The sequence below is a fragment of the Urtica dioica genome, chromosome 11 (assembly GCF_054948205.1).
Source record: "Urtica dioica subsp. dioica isolate 48M chromosome 11, U.dioica_male_clone48M_v1_H2, whole genome shotgun sequence".
NCBI lineage: Eukaryota > Viridiplantae > Streptophyta > Magnoliopsida > Rosales > Urticaceae > Urtica > Urtica dioica.
The window spans coordinates 1,635,499-1,658,388 of record NC_142766.1 but is presented as its reverse complement, the minus strand read 5'-3'; the positions used below and the strand labels follow the sequence as shown (position 1 = coordinate 1,658,388).

Below are 22,890 nucleotides of genomic sequence, written 5' to 3'. Positions count from 1 at the left end.
CATAGATAATATTCAGTGGATCCACTCATTACAATTAAGTTGAATTCTTGAGTAGAAAATAAATTAATTTGAACCGAGTGATTCTCAGTGTCAACTCTTTAGTGGAGTCAGTTGACATTAAGCTAAACTTGGAAAAAGTTTGTGAACTTTTGAGTCCAAGTATGTTAGCTCAAAGTTTGTTCATTTGGATCCATGATGTCATTGTCACAAGTCATATCGAGTAAGATTAGTTAAACTAGAAGCTAAGTCAAAACAAGAACGAGACAAGTTTTACGAAAATTGCTTAAAGGGTAATTTTGTCTTTTTGGATGTAGGACGAAATAAATGTCAATAAATAACTTTTTTGACATTGTCATATGATGAAAATGAATTGATCCACACGGCCAAGTTAAAGAATTTGAGCCTTGAGGATTAATTTCATTTCATGGAATTATACTTGAAAATTCTAAATGAACAAATGAAAAAAAATCTAGAAGCACCTTCTAGAAGACCGTTGCACGTCCAAACCCAAGGAAGAGAGACCAAATTTTGTGCATTGATGTATGAAGATACTTGCCAAAAGAAAAAGAGGAAACAAATTTCCTCTATGAGGAAACTAAGGTGGGCGGCCAACAAAAGGCAAGGGAGAAACAAAACAAAAGAGGAAACAAATCCAAGGCTTCTAGAAGGATGCTTGGCCGTGTGACTTAAAGGGAAGAAGGGCAATATTTGTTCATGAATATGTGATATTCTATAGAAGATTAAATTACCTTGTTGAAGGTAATTCCTCTCCTATAAATAGGGTCATCATTCTCATTGTTTCTCATCCCACACAATTTAGAGATTGAGAGCTTCTCTCTCTCTAGACCTTGTAGCCGCCCATCTCTCTCTCTCTCTCTCTCTCTCTCTCTCTCTCTCTCTCTCTCTCTCTCTCTCTCTCTCTCTCTCTCTCTCTCTAACTCTTTTCATTTTTATTTTGGCACCTAGGTCCACATTTGACCTAGCGTTTATTTTAGCTCTTCGACTCTAAAACTTGTTCTTGAGTCGTTGTGCTTAAAAGTTTCCACACACTTATTCCTTCTTACCTCGAGTGATTTATGTGATAGAAACTTTCATGGTTACTCGAGTTCCCGAAGAACGAATAAAGACGAGCTGCGTGGGGAAATGAGCGATTCAACCTCCACAAGCTTCTCAATGATCAAGCTTCATAAAAGTTAGTAAACGTGTAATCGCTTTTAGATAATTTTAATAATAACATGTACTTGCGCTTTGTCAGGGTTAGTAAAATCATTTTACTTGTTTAAAAGAAATTTTTTATTTTCTGCCGCTTGCTCGAAGCGTTAAATCTTTTCTTAACCCTAGATCAATTCCAATAGGAACATCATCTCGGTCATTGATAATCAGATTTTGTCATCTCTTGTTGAGTTCAACGCGAGGCAATTCTTCATTCATCACATTTTTCCTTTTATCTACTCTGTTTGGAGTTAACGCTATGATTTATTTCGATACCAAAGTTACACAAAGTGCATAACTTCTACGACTTCTATACTTCGTATAATACTTAACATCATTATCATCCTTCAACAAAGCAGGCTCAATCGGCATATTACCCGCCTCATATGGAACTTCAAACTTTAAGTTAGACTTTGATCTGTCTATATTGACTCTCTTGTACACCTTGTCGACTAACTCCATGTACGTCGTCTCTTTCGAAACTTCAAGCGAAAATGTTCTCGCGTTTTTTAACACTCATAAGTGTCCATTTCTCTCCCACGTGCCGTTAACCATCAATAAAACTGCGAGAAATATCACAAAAATACATTAAATTACATTAAACTTAAAATCAATCCGAGACCATCGGATTTTTATAAAACTCATCGGATTTTTTCGGAGTGGTTGATTTGGTCGGAAAGGGTCGGAACCGGTCAGAGATGTCGAAGTGGTCGGATTTAATCGGAACAGGTCGGATTTTCTGCTTGAATTTCATCGGAAATTTTACATGAATTTCTTCCGAAAGGGTCGGATCTCGTCGGAAATAACGTCAAATTCCGGAAAGTTTAACATACATCTACCAACTTTTTAATTCTACACAAACTATATCACTAAAGCTATATAAGATTAATGAAGAAGGCATACTTACCTATTTTGACGGAATTCAACCAATTGGATACTCGAAATGATGAGAAAATGAGAGAGAATGAGAGAGTTTCAATATGTAATGAATGAACTTTTTGTCAAAATGGGTTATATGGTCTTGCAAGGGTATTTTCGTCCGAAATTGTTACAAAAGTCCAATTTTGGATATTCTAATTGAGATATTTCCATTACTTTCTGTTGACCTGTAAAATTAGTACAACAATATCTCACGAAAATACACAGACTCCGAGTACAAGGGCTCCGAGTACAGAGGTGATTTAGGCAAGACTTTCTCTTTATACAGACGAATCTAATACAAGAGAGCAGTGTTTTAAAAAAAAGTTCGTGCTTAGTTCTGTGCTGCAGCTTCTATTTATACTTATCTGGTGTGGCCTCGCGGTCGTGTCTTTGACGGTTATTTAGGGGAACGTGGGGTGATCAGTCCCACGTTCTGGGCGGTTTTGGGTAACTGCTCCTTACCTCTCGCTGAGGTGGACAGTTAATACTCTTCGTATGGTTCCTGAACCGTCAAGGTGTGCGTTTTAGAGTTTGAAACATGTTTTCTATTGATTTTGACTAGTCTTTGACCCACGTTCTTCTCTTCTCTCTGAAGTTCTGATCGGTGGGTTTCGTTCTTAACTTATGAACGGTTCGTTCCTTTTCAATGGATGGCCCTTGGGTTTACTTAACCTGAGCTCGGTGCTGGATTCTTCTCGCTGCTCGGGAGTCCGACTATCTTGATCCGAGTCTGACTAATTTATCTCGTAACAGCTGCCCTCCAGTTTCTTAGTATTATTAGCAAAAATGGTAAGGAACTATTTCGGTTTAATTCATGACCGTGTTCATCTTTGCTTATTTGTCTCGGGTTGTTCCGAGTAGAATTCTACATTCTTCTCCCCTTTTTTTTCCTGGACATCGTACGACGTCGTTTGTCTTCTGGTATTGCTGAACCGTGGCATCCTTTGCTTCGACGGTCAGATGTGTTTGGGTTCTTGGACAAGCTTAATCCTCGCCGTTCATGTGGTCTTTATATAAGGCCTCTTCTCAACTCTCGGTTTCATTTTGCTTTTTTCTTCTAAATTTTTGCTTCGGAGCGTTCTCGGCTTGATCTGCTTATTCAGACTGTGCTCTTAGCTTTCTTGCTTTTTGCTCGGATCTTCCGACCTTCAATTTTGCGGGTAAGGCTTTTTTATCATTGATCAGATACATTTTTGAGATCATTATCCGGTGATCTGTATTTTCCTTTATTTATCGTATTCGGACCCTTCGGACTTTAGGGATCTTAGTCTCTCACCTTCCTTAGGGCTATGGGAGGACTTGCGCGTCCTGATCTGAGTTTTGACTCCCGCGTCGTTCAACGGTCGGAGCCTGATCCTGATAGTGTTATCTTGTCGGATGGATCCTCATTTCCTTTCCTCAGGAGTCGCGTTTGGTACCATGTCCCAGAGATAGGATGGGACCGCCCTGTAATGGCTTTCGATGAATCATGCGTGTATCCCAGTCCTGAGTCCGAGGGGGTTGATAACGAGAAAAAGGTTTTTGACTCGTCTTCTCTATCGTGTAGGGATACCATGGTTGTGGAGATATCGTCTTCGTCCGCTTCTTCGAGGGAGAGCGGGTCGGAGTCTCGTGATTCAACGAGCCTATCTCTTTCGCAAGACCGAGGAGAGGGCTCTTCTCAAGGCATTCCGGGTCCAAGTGGGAGGACATTTGGGGTCGATCTCCCAGAGGAAGAGGACGAGGCCTTGGTCTTTGAACGGAAAGAGGGCCAATTTTCGGCTAAGGTTTGGACTTCTCGGGTGACCGAGAAATATATACAAGAGCTGAGGGAGGAGTTTGAGATAGCTGAGGGCATTATTATCTCGGCACCATTAGAACATGAGAGGGCCGACCAGCCTCCTGTCAGGAAGACAGCGTTCAATAAGGCTATTTTGAACGTAATCGGAGGGTTGCCAATGCATCCTCTAATTTCCCTATTCGTTTCTGACTTGGGTTGTTCCCCTACTCAGCTCGTCCCCAACGTGTATAAGATTTTTGTTGGGATGGCCGTGTTATGGGGGAAAGTCTATGATCGCCCTGTCACTTTGCAAGATTTTTCGCAGTATTACTCGCTTAAGTCGGCTCCAGGGCAGCATGGTTACTATTATGCTAGGGCCAATGATGACCAGTCTAAGGTGGTTACCCGCCTTCCGACCAGCCAGAAGAATTGGAAAGACTATTTCTTTTGGATTGAAGGGAACGCTTCTTATGAGAGGTGCCCCAAAAGGGCTTCGTTTTCGGAACTGGGTGTGACTCTAGTTCAGAATTCTTATTTGATGAACTGGGGCCAGGTCTTCATTCTGGTTTCCTCACATGTTTTCTGTTTGGTTCCAGGTCCCCTTCCACAATATCCTGAGGACGAGCGACCACTCCATTCAGAGATCTTCGATATTTCGAAGGCTGATCGGTCGACATTTGTGTTGTCGGACCCAAACCTGCTCGACCAATATTATTATTACCCCTATTCGAGTGAGTGTTCTATTTGTCCCTTATCAACTTGCATATGTTTTAGTCTTTTCTCATTTTCATTTTTGTTTCTTAACAGAGATTGCCCAGATGGCGAAAAAGAAATCCGCTCCCGAGCTGATCCCTCCCAATCCGAAACGTGTCAAAACTTCCAAGGCTTCGGCTGCCAGCAAGCGGACGGCCTTGTCAACTTCGAAGGTTTCGGAGCCTCCGAGCTCTTCTCCGGTGAAAAGCCTGGCCGAACCTTCTTCTGCCTCTGACCCTCTGGCTCCGGTTGTTACCTTCCTTCACGAGCGTTTTCCCGCCGAGAAGGTTCAGGAGGTTCTCAAGTTCGAGCCTTTAGAGCGGCTTAGCCAGGCCACCGACTTGGAGGTTTGGGTATGTTTTTACTCATCTAATTGGCATCTTTCCCTATCTTGACACCTTGTTGTGGCTGACCTGTTGATCATCACAAAGCTTTGTCAGCATGACCGGTCTTGTCGGACTGCTAGGCTCCGAGCTCACCTCCTTGAGACAACGGAATGATCGATTCCTCAAGGAGAGAGATGCTGCCAGGGACGAGACAGCCAAGGTTCGGTCAGAGCTAAACCGGAAGTTCCGAGCAGATCTTGAGGCTGCTCGCTTAGCGGCGGTGGAAGAGTACAAAGCTTCCGAGGACTATCGCGACATGCGCGATGATCTCTACACCGCTGGAATGACCGAGGCTGTTCGGTTCCATGGTCCGAAGAATCCTACTCTGGATGCGACGGACCTCGATCTCGACTCGGAGTCAAGGGCTAGCGATGATTTGGGCGGAGGGGGCGACCAGGATTAGGATTTTTATTTTATTTTTTCTTTTCACTTTCTGTTTTCAGCTAACCCGCTTGGGTTTTGAACAATTGATCCGTGGTCGGATCTTTATTATGTAATTTTTGTTAACCCGCTCGGGTTTTGAACAATCGGTCCTTGGTTAGATCTTTATTTATCTGTGTTTCTGACTTCGGCAAGAAAGTAAAAAGTATTTCTGAATTTTGGCAAAGTGAAGTATAACTAAGTATATTTTAAATTTTAAGTTTTCTAAACAACTGTTTGCTAGTTAACCAGCCGCCCAGTTTACTTTGTTAAAATTATAAAAACAATGTGACTAAACTCCGAGTAGAGAAACGAAAGATAGATAATTTCTAGAAATCATAAGTACGTGCAACCAAGCCGCTTTTTTTAAATTGTAAACACAACACATGCGACCAAGCCGCTTTTTTAAATTGTAAACACAATACATGCGACCAAGCCGCTTTTTGAAAGTTTAACAGATAACAAAAAGAAAAACTTAAACGTAAAATCGGCGAAGGTGCTCAGCATTCCAGGGGTTTTTCTCCATATCGCCGCTCAACTGTTGTAGTCGGTAGGCCCCATTTCCGAAGTCTTCTCGGATGATGTAGGGTCCTTCCCAGTTTGCGTTGAAGGCCCCTTCTTGGTGGATTTTTGTGTCGAGAAAAACTCTTCTGAGGACTTTGTCGCCAACTTTGAATGATCTTGGTCGGACCTTCCTGTTGAAATACCGAGAAACCTTTTGCTGGTTAGCTAGATTTCTTAATCTGGCTTTTTCTCTTTTTTCTTCTAACAGGTCTAGGCTAATTTTTAGAATGTCGTTGTTTACCTTTGTTGAGTAATTTTCTCTCCTCACTGTTGGTATCAAGACGTCGGTCGGTATGGCCGCGTCGGAACCGTATGCGAGGGAGAAAGGCGTTTCGCCAGTTGCGGAGTGCTCGGTGGTTCTGTATGACCAGAGGACTTCTTGGAGCATATCCACCCATTCTGACTTCTGTTCGTCTAACTTCGTTTTTAGGCCGTGTTTTATTGTTTTGTTGACGGCCTCCACCAATCCGTTGGACTGTGGTCTGACTGGAGTAGAAAAAACTTTGTTAATGCCATATTTCTCACAAAAACTTTTGAAAGAATCACAGTCGAACTGAGTTCCGTGGTCGGACACAATTTTGACTGGTATTCCAAACCGAGTAATGATATTTTTCCATACGAATTTCTCAATCGCATGGGCCGTTATTTTATTTAAGGGCTCGGCTTCAACCCATTTTGAAAATAGTCGATGGCTACAATCGCGTACCTGCATCCGCCTCGGCCTGTTGGCAAAGCTCCGATTAGGTCTATTCCCCATTCTGCGAATGGGATCGGGCATGAGAGGGAGATGAGTGGACTAGGTGGAAGCCTCGGGATGTTTGAAAACTTTTGACACTTGACGCATCTTTGTGTCATGCGCCGAGCATCGGCCTTTAATGTTGGCCAGTAGAGTCCCTGTCAGATGATCTTTTGTGCCAATGTTTCGCACCCGATGTGACTTCCGCATATCCCTTCATGGATTTCTTTGAGAGTGTACTCGGCTTCGTCTTCATCTAGACATTTGAGTAGAGCTCGAGAAAATCCCATTTTGTAGAGATTCTGACCTTCGAGGAAATATCGAGCAGCTCTGAACTTCAAGCTTCTAGCCTCATTTTTCTCTTTGGGCAGAGCTCCGTGCTGCAAGTATTCCCTGATCGGAGCTTGCCAAGACTTTCGTTGCTCGACCTGAAGCACATGGGGGGCTTGCTCAATGCTAGGCTGCCCAATTTTGATCACTGGGATTGATTCCGAGTCTGATCCTTGAGTGGCGTGCTTTGCTAATGCGTCGGCCTCTTCGTTCATGGCTCTGGGGACTTGGGTGATTTCGCAAAGTTCGAATTTGCTTGCTAGGTTTCTAGCTTTCTCGGCATATAGCGACATCTTTTCGCCTTTTGCATGAAATTCACATTTCATTTGATTAACAATTAACTGAGAATCCGAATATACTTTGAGCTTTTTGATTTCTAAATCTTTTGCTATTTGTAGCCCATGTATCATAGCTTCGTACTCAGCTTCATTGTTTGAAGTATTAAAATCGAATTTTAAAGCGAATTTTACCTTATCTCCTTCTGGACTGGATAGCGCAATTCCGACCCTGGACCCCTTTTCCTTGACCGCTCCGTCTACATACATGTCCCAAATTGGGAATTCAACTGGCCTGTATGTGAACTCTGCAATGAAGTCAGCAACTGCTTGCCCTTTGATTGCTGGTCGGGGGCTGAAGCGTACATCATATTGTGTCAACTCAATTGACCATTTCATTAGCCTTCCGGACACGTCAGGTTTTTGCAGCACCTGGCGCAGTGGGAAATTGGTGAGGACTGTAATCGGATGTGCGAGGAAGTAGTGCTTTAGCTTCCGAGAAGCAGTGATGAGGGCGAAAGCCAGCTTTTCGAGTTCCGGGTATCTTCATTCCGCCTCGTTAAGGCGCCGTGAAGTATAATAAACCGGGACCTGGTGTTTTCCCTCATTCTTGATCAGCGCTGAACTTACTGCATGCTCCGATACGGCTAGATAAATCTCCAGGGGCTCTCCTTCCTGCACTTTTCTTAAAGTTGGAGGCCATGCCAAGTGCTCTTTCAGAGATTCGAAACTCTCATCGCATTGCTTGGTCCATTCAAATTCCTTGGAGCCTCTGAGTACATTGAAGAAATGAATGCTTCGATCGGTAGACCGTGAGATAAAACGACTCAATGCAGCTATGCATCCTGTCAGTTTTTGTACTTCTTTGATGTTTCGTGGTGGTCTCATGTTCCATAGGGCTGTGATCTTCTCTGGATTTACTTCGATGCCTCGTTCATGAACGATGAAACCTAAAAATTTTCCTGCAGAGACACCAAACGTACATTTTAGAGGGTTTAGTTTCATGCGATATTGCCTTAGAAGTTCGAATGATCTTCTAAGATCATTCGTATGTTCATTTATTTTTCGACTTTTTACCAACAAGTCATCGATGTATGCTTCCATCGTAATCCCGAGTAATTCAGCGAACATTCGATTTACCAATCTTTGATATGTTGCTCCAGCATTTTTTAACCCGAAGGGCATTACCGTGTAACAGTATAGCCCCCGATCAGTTATGAATGTCGTGTGATCCTGGTCGGGACCATACATAGGGATTTGATTGTAGCCCGAGTAGGCATCCATAAAACTTAGGATTTCATGGCCTGCTGTGGCGTCTACTAACTGATCTATTCTCGGCATAGGGAAACTATCTTTAGGGCAAGCCTTGTTCAGATCTGTAAAATCCACACAAGTTCTCCATTTCCCGTTAGGTTTCTTGACCAGGACGGGGTTGGCTACCCATTTAGGATATTTAGTTTCTTTTATTGATCCGTTAGAAATCAGTTTGTCTACTTCTTCTTTTAGGGATGTATATCTTTCGGAGTTTAAAGCCCTTCTCTTTTGTCTGATAGGTTTTTCTTTAGGATCTATATTTAACCTATGACATGCTATTTGAGGATCTATCCCCGTCATGTCGGACTGTGACCAGGCAAATATATCTAAGCTATTAGATAGGAGAGTAATTAAGTTACTTTTGGTACCTGATTCAAGATATTTTCCAATCTTGAGCTTCTTCTCAGGTTGTTTTGGATCTGGAGTGACTTCCTCGACTTCGTCTCCTGGGCCAATTTCATCTCGGCTCAGAAGGCGTGGGTCGAAGTCCGAGTCGATCATCATAACTTTGTGGACATCTTTGTCCTGACTCTCTTTGAGATAATTCGCGTAGCAGCTCCTTGCGATAGCCTGAGTTCCGACTACTTCACCTACCCCGTGCTCGGTAGGGAACTTCATCTTCAAATATTCTACCGACGCGATGGCTCCGAGGGACTGCAAGGTCGGCCTGCCAATGATCGCATTGAACGAAGATTTTCCGGGGACCACTATCCACGTTGTGTTGGTGGTTTTACTCCTCGGGTTCTCTCCCACAGTTATTGGGAGTGAGACTAATCCCTTAGGCTGGATTGAGTCTCCTGTGAAGCCATAGAGATTTTCAAGGGAGGGAGCCAACGCATCTTGCTTGAGACCCATCTTATTGAACGTGTCTTCATAGAGCACGTCGACAGCACTCCCAGTGTCCACCAATATTCGGTGTACATTCCTGTTGCCGATAAGAGCTGATATGACCAATGGATCGTTGTGAGGAAACATCACCCATCGAGCATCTTCTGCCGTAAAGGTGATAGGCTCCGAGCTAGGTTTGGCTATCTTGTTAGGCCTCTGCTCGGCTGTAAACAAGATCTGTCGGGGTCCTGCGTAGGCTTCCCTTACATAGCTCTTTTGAGCGCTCCTTGAAGTTCCTCCCACATGTGGTCCTCCGACTATGAGTGAGATTTCGGCATACGCCTCACCTTTCTGTTCCTCTTGTTCCCCATGCTCGGCCTTGAATTTCTTCAACGCTCCTCTTCGGATTAGAGCTTCTATGGCTTCTTTGAGGTTGAAACAGTCGGCAGTGCGGTGACCGATGTCCGCGTGGAAAGCACAATATTTTGTTTTATCTCTCCTTGAGATATCTTTCTTGATCGGCCTTGGCTTAGGGAAATCATCCTTGTCCTGTGTAAGACTAAATATCTCCTCTATCGGGGCATTGAGCTTATGATATTTATCGAACTTACTGGAGAAAGGTTTCAGAGGTCCTGCTCCCGACCGGCTCTTCTTTGGTGGGCGGTTGTCCTCAGAATGTCGTTCCCTGTGCTCTTCTCGGTAGCTTTTTGGCGGCTTTGCTTTTCTTGCCGCCAGCCTTGCTTCCTCCGCGTTGATATACTTCTGAGCTCTCTTCAGAAAATCGTTGTAATCCCTTGGACTAGTCTTCTGAAGTGACCACCAGAATTCTGATTCTGTTCGGACGCCGGAGGAGATCCCGAAGAGCTTAAAGTCTTCGTTCAGATCGTCAACTTGAAGAGCTTGCTCCGAATAGCAATTAATAAAATCTTTTAGAGATTCGTCATGGGCTTGTCTCACCGCCAGCAACCTTTCTTTGGGAGTTTTCCCTGAGCTGGAGCCGACAAACTGTTCCATGAATTTTCCAGATAGCTGTTTCCAGGATCCTATGGAGTTTGGCTTTAATTTTCTGTACCACCTTTTGGCTGAGCCAGTCAGGGTGATAGAGAAAGCTCTGCACATAACTTCTGGTCCGGCTCCTTGCAGCAGCATCCAAGAAGAAAAGGTGTCTATATGGTCTCCCGGGTCGGTCTTTCCATCGTATACTGGGATGCTTGGCATCCTGAAACGATCAGGCAACGGGTGTTCTAACACGTGCTGTGAAAGGGGAGACAGCTTCTCCAACTTTTGGACTAGACTCCTTCTGACCTAGGGCTACCTCTTCGATTCGACGTTCCAATCTTCTAAGATTTGTTTTGTTGGTGCTTGCACTATCTTCGGTCTCCGAGCTTTCTAAGCTGTGCCTGAAAGTGCTTGAATGACCTTTGTCCATGGTAGGCTGGTACCGATCAGGAATCTTTTCCTGACTGTACTGCTCCTTCTCGGACTCAGAATCATCTTCCACCCTCTCATACCGATCTCTAGCATGTTTTCGAGGTTTCTTAACCTGCGGATCCTGCCCAATGGGTTCTTTCCCTGACCGGTGTGAGGGCTCTTCATCTGGGATCACTATCGCGCTTCGCAGTGTGACCTTTTTCGCCTGCAGTCTTCTCTTCAATTCCCTGTTATTTGCCTCTAAGACCGAGAGACGCTCTTGCATCTGTCTGAATTGTTCTTCGAGGCTGGGTTCCGGAAGAAGTTCAGCTATTTCTTCCGAGGTGAGAGGCAGGGTGCGATTATGGTGTTCTATCTCCGTTTCCTGGTTAGAGACAGCGTTCATGGGTGTGGACGAACTAGCCATATTCTTCAGTTGGTTCCCCTCCTTCTAGCGCCAACTATTGACCTGTAAAATTAGTACAACAATCGTGGGACTGATCACCCCACGTTCCCCAGAATAACCGTCAAAGACACGACTGCGAGGCCACACCAGACAAGTATAAATAGAAGCTGCAGCACAGAACTAAGCACGAACTTTTTTTTACACACTTTCTTTCACTTGAAACCTCTAGAAAACACTGCTCTCTTGTATTAGATTTGTCTGTATAAAGAGAAAGTCTTGCCTAAATCACCTCTGTACTCGGAGCCCTTGTACTCGGAGTCTGTGTATTTTCGTGAGATATTGTTGTACTAATTTTACAGGTCAACACTTTCGGGTCTAGAAAATGAAATTTCTCTATATTAAACTCATTTGCACTAGCGTTGTTACGCTGTCAAACAGAAATGCTCAAATAAGTAGAAATTGAATGTGGATGTGGTAATATTTTTTATAAAATTAATCGCAGAAATAGTGTCAGTTTTTTGTGAAAATAGTACTTTTTTCTATTAATTTAAACAATCATTGTTTGAGTCATGTATGGGGCAATAAAGTAATCACGTCAGACTTGAGGTTGTGTATATGAATGAGAATCGATAGATATTGTGAAATACCGGTTGATCGCGTGACCACGATTCTCTCTCATTGATACTCCCGAGGGTTCAAGGTATATGACTTAAAGCTTGTTTTCGGTGATTGGGATGTGGAGTTGATTGATTTGATGTTTGCGAAAGAGGAAGCCGAGACGATTTTTCGAATTCCTTTTTCTATTAGGGATGTCTCAAATTCCCTCATGTGGCATTTATCAACCGGCAATGAGTACTCGGTGCATAGTGCATACCTATTGTGTTATATTATGAAAATCGGGTCTCATCGTCAATGGGATTGAGAACCCACCATGGTGGTCTCGACCAAGGATCGAAATACCGTTACCGTTACCGTTCCGAGCCTTCGAATTTACTGGTAACCGCCCGTACCGTAAAGGAATACCGGGGGAAGCGAGAAAAAAAAAAGGAAACCGGTACCGTTGAACTTACCGTTACCGTAGAGGAATACCGTCAAATACCGGTGTTTACCGAGGGGAATTCAGAAAAGAAATATACAAAAAAACATACAAAGTACGTAGGATAAAATTCATAAAATTAAAAATAGTGTAGAATGTTTTCAACACAATACGAAATTACAAACACAACAAAAAGTAAGTTTAATAACCAAAATGATAAAGTTCAACACAATCCACCAAATACTATTGTTCAACAAATTCAACATAGGAGGGATACAAATGACTACTCAAAGCGACCGTATGCAGCGGTCATACAGTAATCATACCAAGTCATGTAATGAGCATATGCACTAAAGTACTTGTTCAAGTGATAGTCGTACTCATACTGAGATGAACCAACAGTCATGGAGTGGAGGGGATAACCTGGAACTGGTTGCACCGTTTCGGGAGCGTAACTTGATGCATAGGAGTCCTGGTAGTTGTAACTGGAAGATCCGTCATCATAAGATGACTCTGTGCCTTGAGGACCAATTGATACCGATCCGAAGTTGTAGGACAAGTCATCAACGTCATTGCTAGACGTAAATGACATGGCATCATTCATACCTCCGCCCTGACCTCCGCGCCCGTATCCTGAATCAAAAAAGGCAGGGTGATGAAGACGATCAAAATCTTCTTGCGATGGTGCGTATCCAAGTTGAGAACCGCCGACATCACCAAATGAGGTGCCTCCAGCAGTAAAGGAACCCCCAGACCGATAGGATCCTCCAGCACCTCCCCCTGATCCACCGTCACCTGCACCTCCACCTGCTCCGCTTGATCTACGGCTTGAACCTCCGCCATCTGAATCCGAACTGTCTCCGGATCCGCGTTGAGGTTGGACATCCTCGTTCACCACTCGATCCGGATCAACTCCATGCTCTCGAACCGCTTCAGCTACTGCCGGATCCGGGTTCTGGTTGACGTCGTCCATGTGAACTTCATCAATCCAGCGGAGCATTTCGTCGTCTCCCTCATTGTCGTTCCCCGAGCGTTCGAAAGCTCGTTCGATGATATCCAAAGGATCCAGGGGGTTGAGGTTGTTGTCGTGAATCCGAGTTGCTTCTCGGAGCTGCAACTTCATGTTGTATGAGCTTAAAACAAGCTTCTCGAGTCTGCCGTACGCTAGACGGTTCCTTTGTTTTGTGTGGACGAGGGCAAATGTACTCCAATTCCTCTCACAAGCGGAGGCGGATGCAGTTTGTGACAAAATTCGAATAGCCAACGTTTGTAAAGTCGGGGTCCAATTTCCGTAAAGCTCCCACCACTCACCTGCAATCATGTGACATAAATCATATCATTGTCGGAATCGATCTAGGGTTTGAGAAAATAATTAACGCTTCGGTAAGCGGCGGAATTTTAAAAATTTTCTTTTACAAGTAAAACAGTTTTTACTAACCTAGACAAGTGCAAGTACATGTAATTAAAAACCAATATGAGCTAAGAGTTTACTAACCTTTCTTGAAGCTTGAACTTTGAAGAAGCTTTTGGAAAGTTCGCAACGCTCGTCTCCCCTCGCAGCACGTCTCTCTTTCTTTCCTCGGCACCTCGAGCAACCACGAAAGTTTCTATCACTAAATCACTCGAAAAGAAGGAATCAGTGAGTGGGCACTTTTAAACACTACGACTTAAGAACGAGTCTTGAAGTCGCAGAGCTAAACACTAGGTCGAGTGAGGACCTAGGTGCCAAAACAAGAAAAATCGAAAATAAACTAGAAAGAGAGAGAGAGAGAGAGAGGAGTTCGGCCACCACAAGGTCTAGAGAGAGAAGCTCTCAATCTCTAACTTATGTGGAATGAATAGAATGAGAGGAATGAGGGTCCTATTTATAGGAGAAGGGTTGGCCTTGGAAAGAAGTAGTTTCCTCTTATTTTCCAAGCCTTTATGAGCAATCTTTATTGCCCATTCCCATCCAAGTCACACGGCCAACATGTGCCTTAATGACACCTTGGATTTGTTTCCTCTTTTATTCCTTGCTCTCTCTAAGCTTGTTTGGCCGAAATCCCTTATGCCTCTTAGAGGAAATTTGTTTCCTCTTTTTCTTTTGGCAAGTATCTTCATACATTAATGCACAAAAGGAACTCTCTTTCTCTTGGGTATTTGGGCGCCTATGACCTTCTAGAAAGGCTTCTAGAATTTTCTTCACTTGTTCATGACAACATAAGAAAAGCCCATTAAGAATTTTCAATAAAACTCTTATGAAATGAAATTAATTCACGAGGCCCAATGATCAAGTCATGGCCGAGTGACATTAAGTCATCAAATGAACTTGTCAAAAAATTTATTGACATTCATTTCATCCTTTGTCTCAAAAGACAAAAATACCCTTTTAACTATTTTCGTTCTTGTTTTGACTTAGCTTCCAGTTTAACTATTCCTATCGATGTGATTCGTGACAGTGACCTCATGGACCCAAATGAACAAAGCTTGAGCTAAACACTTGGACTCAAAAGTTCACAAACCTTTTCCAAGTTTAGCTTAATGCCAACTGACTCCACTAAAGAGCTGACACTGAAAATCTCTCGGTTCAAATGAATTTGTTTTCTACTCAAGAATTCGACCTAATTATAATGAGCGGATCCACTGAATATTATCTATGTTTACCCTTCATGAATGTCATCACCTAGTCGGGATTTACTAAATTACCATTTTACCCTTCTAGCTGTTATTTCCTCAACTCCTTTGTCGCTTGTGAATAAGTTAGAAACAATGTATTGACGAGGAGCTAACAAGTCACATTGTTTCATCCAAAAGAGTCAGGACTCAATTTGGACACTGGCCAGTTCATTTATTCACACTCCAAGGAACAAAGCATGAGGTGACATACATTGCATTTCAGCAATCTTGTACATGAATTCCATATCTATGAGAACTTCACAAAGTTACTCATGACAGACTCACAACTTAGTACTTCACCAATAGGCCTTGTTTGGAATCACATAGTGAGTCCGAACTTTGACTTTCTCAAATGAGAATACTAAGGTGTGAAATGCCATGTCTCATTTCAGGATTAAGGTAAGCATGACGCAATTCATACATAGTGACTTCGAGACATAAGAGGTTAAATGGTTTGTTCTTATATTGTCTCTAGAAGTGCACTGGTCAATTCAGTACCTTCGGAAGATACCTAGAAGAACTATAGAGTCCCCAACTCTCAATGCCTCATAACCAGACATCATAGATTCTTCTAACAATCATACTGAGGTCAATAGTCCTTTGACCCTAAGATTGCGAATATATCGTTTTAAGCAAACTACGAAGAGTTTGTTCATGCAAATCTACATTTGTCTCTTCGTAAGTTGTTAAGTTTGTTTATGGACTAAAAGACTAAGGTTTTATCATAAAGCTTCAAACAAAGAAAGAATGAATGAACGTTTCAACTTTATTATTAAAGAATAAGCAATTACAAGCAAGAGTCTTCGTAAGACTATATGACATCAAATGTACATAAATAGACACTACTACTCTTCTTGTGGGCACCATTGACAACAATCATGTCATTTATTACCATTCCATGACATAGTTAATGGCTTAATGGATACAATTCATCTCACAAGCTTACTTGCACAAAGGGTGCCTCGTGCCGAAACAGCACTTCTTTGTGAGAAGTCCCCTCGAGCGTCTCGAAATGCGATTAACTGTAATTAGAAAATCAAATAAGACTCATATATTCATAATGTGATATAGCTTGTAACAATTTATAGTTTTATACCTCTCTCCTAAGAGTTGACCCATCAAGATCCGAATGCAAGAAGTCGAACACCCTTGTCACAGCGGCCATGTGGGTATTTTCCATGTGGATATCCGGGTTAAACAGCAACTTTGGATTTAGGAAGAAAGCTGCAATGTGTAGTGGATGTTCCATTTGAGTACTCCATCTGTGGTTCACGATGTCGACAACCCATTTCTTCCCACTCATCGCTTCCAACTTCTTTTTCATCTCGTGGAAGACGTAGTATAGTAATCCCATCGTGGGATGCACCTCAGTGTCCACTAATCGAAGAGTGGTGTACATCGGCTCGAATATGGCACACACTTCGTCCACCGAATGCCAGAATCTGGGATTTAAACAAGTCTCGGCTATGGATGTACCTGTAGGAGTTGCACTCAATTTGGAATCATCCCACCATTGACTACTGAACATCGTCCTCAACGCAGCTCTCTTCTCTCGGAGACTTCTGAGAGCTAGGTAGTTTGTGGCAAATCTTGTTGCGCCGGGACGGATGATTTCACCTGGGGATGTCTCCCGTAACTTGGACAACACAGTGCCGTGGTTGTAGATGAACTTAGTCGCATCCCTCGCAGATTTGATAGTTTGCTTAACACTATCTCTCTTCCCAATATCTTCAAACATCAGATCTAGACAATGTGCAGCGCAAGGTGTCCAGTACACATGGTACTTGCATTGTAATTTCAACCCGGCACTCCTGTAGTTCGAACCGTTGTCGGTCACAACTTGGACGCGCTGACCTCAGTATTCCGTAGATGTACTCCCCTGTTTTCGTATGCTTTGATGCATCAACGGACTTTAAAAACACCGTTGCACCAGCACAATAAACCATAATGTTTATGATGCTCAGTCTGGTCGGCCCCGTCCAACCATCAGTGAGTATGGTGCAGCCGTATTTTACCCACCGCTTCTTTTGTTCGTCAAGGTAGTTCTCCGCATCTGCAACCTCCATATCGAGGTATTTGTTATGAATTTCATACGGAATTGGTATAGGAACGCCTGGACCTGCAATATGCCAATATACATCATGTTAACGTTTCAAGAACACATGCGATTCGACAATATGAAAATAAAATTACTTATCACAAATTGAGGATTACCCAAGTCTTGAGCGGACGCTATCATGTTTTTGAACTCATGCGAGGCGGCCTTACTCGCCGGCACATGTTGGTGAACAAAGAATTTTGTTATGTGTCTTCCAAGCCACGTTCTCTTCTTCGGATCCACGATCTCATCGATTTTTGTTTGCTTCGCACTCGCTGACTTATATAATGACGGAGCAGATGGTGGAGATTTTGCCGTAGAACCACTGCCGGGCCCCGACATCATCCGAGCCTCCCATTCCGTCTGCGCCGCCTCTTGTCTTGACCTCTTCATAACTGCTCGTAATTGCGCTTCGTATGCTTCTTCGCTTGATTCTTCCCCGCCAACATTTTTAGTCAATGTCTTTTGAAGCGTAGCGTCCAACGACTTTTTGTTCTTCTTTTTTACGACATTGCCTTGAAGTAAAGCTTGCATCTCTTCTCTCACTTCAGGAGGGACTTTCTCACAGAATTTGACACTCCTCGTTGGGTCTACATGGGCTAGGTGGTTTTTCACTCTCGTGATGCCGCCACCTCCCATATTGTGCTCGCAAAATATGCACTTGTGGCCGCTACTTTTCCCGGGAATAGGTGTGCAATACTTCCTAGCTGGGTCGGGGGCCGACATTCTTGCAACTTGTAATCTACAAATGAACAAATAACATTTACACAATATCACTAACTAATTATCAACTTGTAATATACACAAACTCTAAAATTAAAATTATCAAATATTCGGATTAAATCCAAAAACATTACAAACATCAACACAAAATTTCTAAAATTAAAAACAAGTCACAAAATTTCTTCATAAATCAATAAACAAGTTCATCATAATCCATAACCTTAATCATCACTAACTAATCACATAATTATCAAATAATTCGGATTAAATCCAAAAAAATTACAAACATCAACACAAAAACTCTAAAATTAAAAACAAGTCACAAAATTTCTTCATAAATCAATAAACAAGTTCATCATAATCCATAACCTTAATCATCACTAACTAATCACATAATTATCAAATAATTCGGATTAAATCCAAAAAAATTACAAACATCAACACAAAAACTCTAAAATTAAAAACAAGTCACAAAATTTCTTCATAAATCAATAAACAAGTTCATCATAATCCATAACCTTAATCATCACTAACTAATCACATAATTATCAAATAATTCGGATTAAATCCAAAAAAATTACAAACATCAACACAAAAACTCTAAAATTAAAAACAAGTCACAAAATTTCTTCATAAATCAATAAACAAGTTTACATAACCTTAATCATCACTAACTAATCACAAAATTACTAAATAATTCGGATTAATTACCAAAAAAATTATAAATATCACCACAAACTCTAAAATTAAAAACAATTCATAACAATTTCTTCATAAATCAATAAACAAGTTTACATAAGCTTAATCATCACTAACTAATCACAAAATTAATAAATAATTCGGATTAAATCATTAAATACAAAAAAATTACAAACATCAACACAAACTCTAAATAAAAACTACATTCATGCTCACTAAGTAGTCATAACTATCAAATTATAGTTAATCTTCAAGAATCATCAACAAATTTCAAGATTTAAACTCAAAATCATAAAAAAACTCAAAAATGACGGGATCCTCACCGGGAAGGGCGGGAACCGGCGGGAAATAGTGAGAAGTGGCCGTGTTCGCGTCGGGAAGAGGACGGTTTGGAGGGATCCGACCGGGATCTGGGAAAATTTGGGCTGAGCGGCGTCGGGAAGTTGTTGACCTAAAACCGAACCAAATGAAGATTTCCAAACGGGATCCGGCCTTTTATAGCCGGTTTTTTCTGTTTTTTTAACTGAACCGGACCGGGAAATGGGAACCGGGTTCCCACCCGGATCCCGGTCCGGTTCCCCCGGAACCACCGGAAAACTCCGGTTTTGGTGGTTCCGGTGCCGGTTAGCTTCAAAAAGGGGGAACCGGACCGGTTCCCGTCCGGTTCCCCCGGTTTTTCAATCCTTGGTCTAGACGTTGGAGCTTAAAGGTGAAGTATAAGGTTAATCTTTACCTAAAGAGCTTACAATGGATTCTGGTCCGCACAATCTTGAAGAGGCGAGGAATGGACGTAAATTATGTTAGATAGTTAACTATATTTATTAATATTCATGAGAATTCAAAATAGTGTTTTTACGTGTTTAAGTTCCTAAAAAAAGTGAATCCAATCAGAAAACAAGTTTATTGGTCCCAATTATTAAATCTTCTATTTTACAATGAATGTGGTGCAACTAATCAAAACAACCATAAAAAAAATATTCGAGAGTTAGAATGACTTACATTAAATCCCGTTATTTGAATTTTCACGTTGGCTAGTAGTTCTTCGTGTTGTTCGCGTTCTTCCAAATGGATCAAACCAAGTCTTTTGCTCACAATTATTCCAACGTGGTGCCGAAATAATTCTTTCTTTGTTTAGAAAGTGGGTTGGACGAATTTTCTCTAACTGTGATAGAGGAAAAACTCCCAATCACAATATAGGAAAAACAGTTTGATTTTCATAACCCTAGCTTCTTATTTATAGATTTCCAAGCTTTCGAGAATAAAGTTAAATTAAACATGCACTTGCCATAATTTGGTCCTATTTGAGATATCATTTTAAAAATAGAATATGCAAAATATTTGAAAAAAAAATATCTAAATTCATAATAAAATATATTATTCTATTATCTTTAAGATATTTTAATAAAATAAATAATCAGATATCTTCTTATATATTATTTATCTCTCACAATAAAATATATTATTCTAAGAAATATAATTATATATAATATTTCACTCATATTCTAATAAATAATATTATATTATTTTTTACTATATTTAAGAGAGAGTTCACTTCCACTTTAGTTACGATACTAAAAAGGGGCTTACTAAATTTTTGTTATTGACTGATTTCTAGCACGGACTCACTCAATTTTACTTCTCGCTCACTATTTTGTATTTATTTGATACATTCTCTTACTTTTATTTAAAACAATAATTTTCTACCTAGGATAGTCTAGTGGTAATTCCACACCACCTTCTGTGTGGAGGTCGTGGGTTCAATCCCCACCAAAAAAAATGCAAATAGACCACACGAAACTTTATGTTTTTATTGTAGCCAACATTTTGAAAATGTGAAGCAAATAACCAAATCATTGAGTTGACAGTTGAATCGGCTATTTAGAATGACTAATTTGTCATTCACGTTGCAAACATTTTTTTTTCTTTTCTTTTAAAATGAATTACGCTTAAATGGATTTTAATTAATGACACGTTAGCTTTCCTTTCCTTTTGTGTAGCAGTTAGTTATTTTTTCAAATGAAATACGATTTAATTACCTTAATGAGACTTTTTATTTCCTTTTATTTGAATTTGAATTATGCAAACTCATTTAAGCGCTTATTATTCCACAATTAGCTATATTCATTTCAATATAATTTGGAAGCAAATCATGTAGGTCTATGACAAATTAGATCTACTGTCTTCTATCTGGATAATAATAATGTGAGTACATCTCTTACCTGTACAAATTTTAAAACGTCAATGTGAGTGCATATAAATATAATTATTATTGTGAGAAAGATTCCTATCATAATAATTTTTAGCTTGTTTGGCACAACATTAATGGGTCATTATCATTTAAAGTAATAGATTAAATGATTTTACATAATTTTTTTAGTAAAAAAGAATCAACTCATTTAATAGGATATTTAAATGACAATTTGACCATTTTTTTTTAATTGTACTAGAAAGGTGAATTAAATTCATTCTTTATGTACATCACATAGAATATATTAATTATTGTATATTAAATTTTCTCAAATATAATACTTTATTATGCATTTAATAATATGAATTAAAAAATAAATGAACTAAAATTAAATGAGCTTCAAATTAAGTTATATTATTATAATTATAGTTTATAATTTATTTATTTATTCTATTGAACAAAATACTATAAATTTTTATAGTAAATTAAAAATATATTACCGATAATATAAAATAATAATGATTTGTTTTATTTGATATTTGTTCATTTAACAATTAAAAAATGGATAAAAAATTATAAATGTTTATCTATAAATAATAAGTTAAATCAAATTGTTATCGGTCGTTCTCAGAAAATTCGAAGCATTAAATTCTACGTGACTTGCGTCTAAGGCTCAACGGGCCGGGCCACGAAAATACCCTCAAGGCCCACAAAGGCAAAGGCCCACGCCAAACGACCCAAAAGTCCGAGCTCAAGCTCATACACAAAGCAGAGCTTACCCACTCATTATGATGTAATCTAATGTTTTCTTAAAAAAAATATCTAGTTTTTTTTTCCATAAAAATAATTAACGGGCGGGTTAGCGGGTTAACGGGGCGGGTTTAACATTTTCGCTACCCGACCCGTACCCGCTAAAATACTAACGGGTAATACCCGTTAGCCCATTAACTCATTTTGAACGGGTATTACCCGACCCGTTAAGACCGGGTAACGGCCGGGCTAACGGGTTTCGGGTAAAAATGTCATCCCTAGTGTGCACTACGCACATGAGACAGGGCGCGCCGCGCCATATATTATGCGCCGCGCGCCCGTACGCTTCGTGAGCGCTCCAGGATTTCCGCGCGCCCCAAATTTGCAGTGCGCTCCACGATGTGAATCCATAAGCCCTCTTAGGCCTTCACATCCACTATAAATACCCCTCTCAGAGACGGTCAGAGACACATTCATTTCTCCTCAAGATTACTCGTTCTCAGAGTTTTGAAACGTTGTCGGAGACTTTCTGCGCACGATTTCCTTTGATCGAGTGCATAATTTCCCACGCTCGGCCGCATTCGGGATTCTCTACTGAGAACGTCCCTCATCTCCAAGAGAAAACACACATTCTCTCTCAAATCACTTGATTCTAGAGTCTTGAGACGTCGTTGAGGACTCCTCCGCGCTCCGTCTCCTCTGTCGAGCACACCCTTCAGACTCTGTGCCTCAAATAGCGTATATACACGCATTGAACTATGTTATGATTTGATCCTGCTGTGCTCAGGTACGTAGGCAGCTCATAAGAAGTGTAGTCACTCCTCTCATTCACCCCTTCTCTCCTCAGAGGATGTCTCCGACTAGAGGAACCACAACTTGAGACTTTTGAGTTTCCACACTTGGCTTGAGTACGGCCACTTGGTGCGGCCTTGGGTCGAACCGTCTGAAGCTTTAAATCGTTGTTCATTTTCATGAAACAACATTTTGGCGCTAGAAGGAGGGGTTAACGTGGTAATGGTGAAAAACTCTAATGGGAAATGGCGCATTTGCATAGATTACAAAGATCTTAACAAAGCCAGCCCTAAGGACTGCTTCCCACTCCCGCGCATCGAACAACTAGTCGACGCCACGGCTAGCCATGAACTACTTAGTTTCATGGACGCCTATTCAGGCTACAACCAGATTTGCATGCATGAGCCCGATCAAATTAAGATGACCTTCGTCACTAATCGAGGTCTTTACTGTGAGCAAGCCTTCCAAGAGATAAAGGCCTACTTCGGGTCTCCACTTTTCCTCTCCAAACAAAAAGAGGGCGAAATGCTCTGCATTTACCTCGTCGTCTCGAAAAGAGGAGTAAGCGTCGTTCTGATCCACGAATAAGATAAGGTCCAATTGCCAATCTACTACGTGAGCAAGGCCTTACTTGA

General features: G+C 41.2%; 1 protein-coding gene across 1 annotated transcript; it reads right to left on the bottom strand.

The window, feature by feature from the left end:
- Positions 1-16,095: 16,095 nt before the first annotated feature.
- LOC149380630 (uncharacterized) lies at positions 16,096-19,062 on the bottom strand. The gene is made up of 4 exons (XM_089630421.1): positions 18,849-19,062; positions 17,220-17,845; positions 16,860-17,124; positions 16,096-16,816 (listed from the first exon to the last, which is right to left on the bottom strand). The coding sequence occupies exons 2-4, from the start codon at positions 17,827-17,829 to the stop codon at positions 16,096-16,098; spliced, it is 1,596 nt and encodes a 531-aa protein (XP_089486547.1). The 5' UTR covers positions 17,830-17,845; positions 18,849-19,062.
- Positions 19,063-22,890: the final 3,828 nt, after the last annotated feature.

Excerpts from the sequence above, each read along its gene's own strand:
- LOC149380630 (XM_089630421.1), bottom strand. The coding sequence starts at position 17,829 with ATGTCGGCCCCCGACCCAGCTAGGAAGTATTGCACACCTATTCCCGGG. Across the intron at positions 17,125-17,219 it reads AGCGTCCGCTCAAGACTTGG|GTCCAGGCGTTCCTATACCA; the intron begins GTAATCCTCAAT and ends GGCATATTGCAG. Across the intron at positions 16,817-16,859 it reads TACATCTACGGAATACTGAG|GAGTGCCGGGTTGAAATTAC; the intron begins GTCAGCGCGTCC and ends TTCGAACTACAG.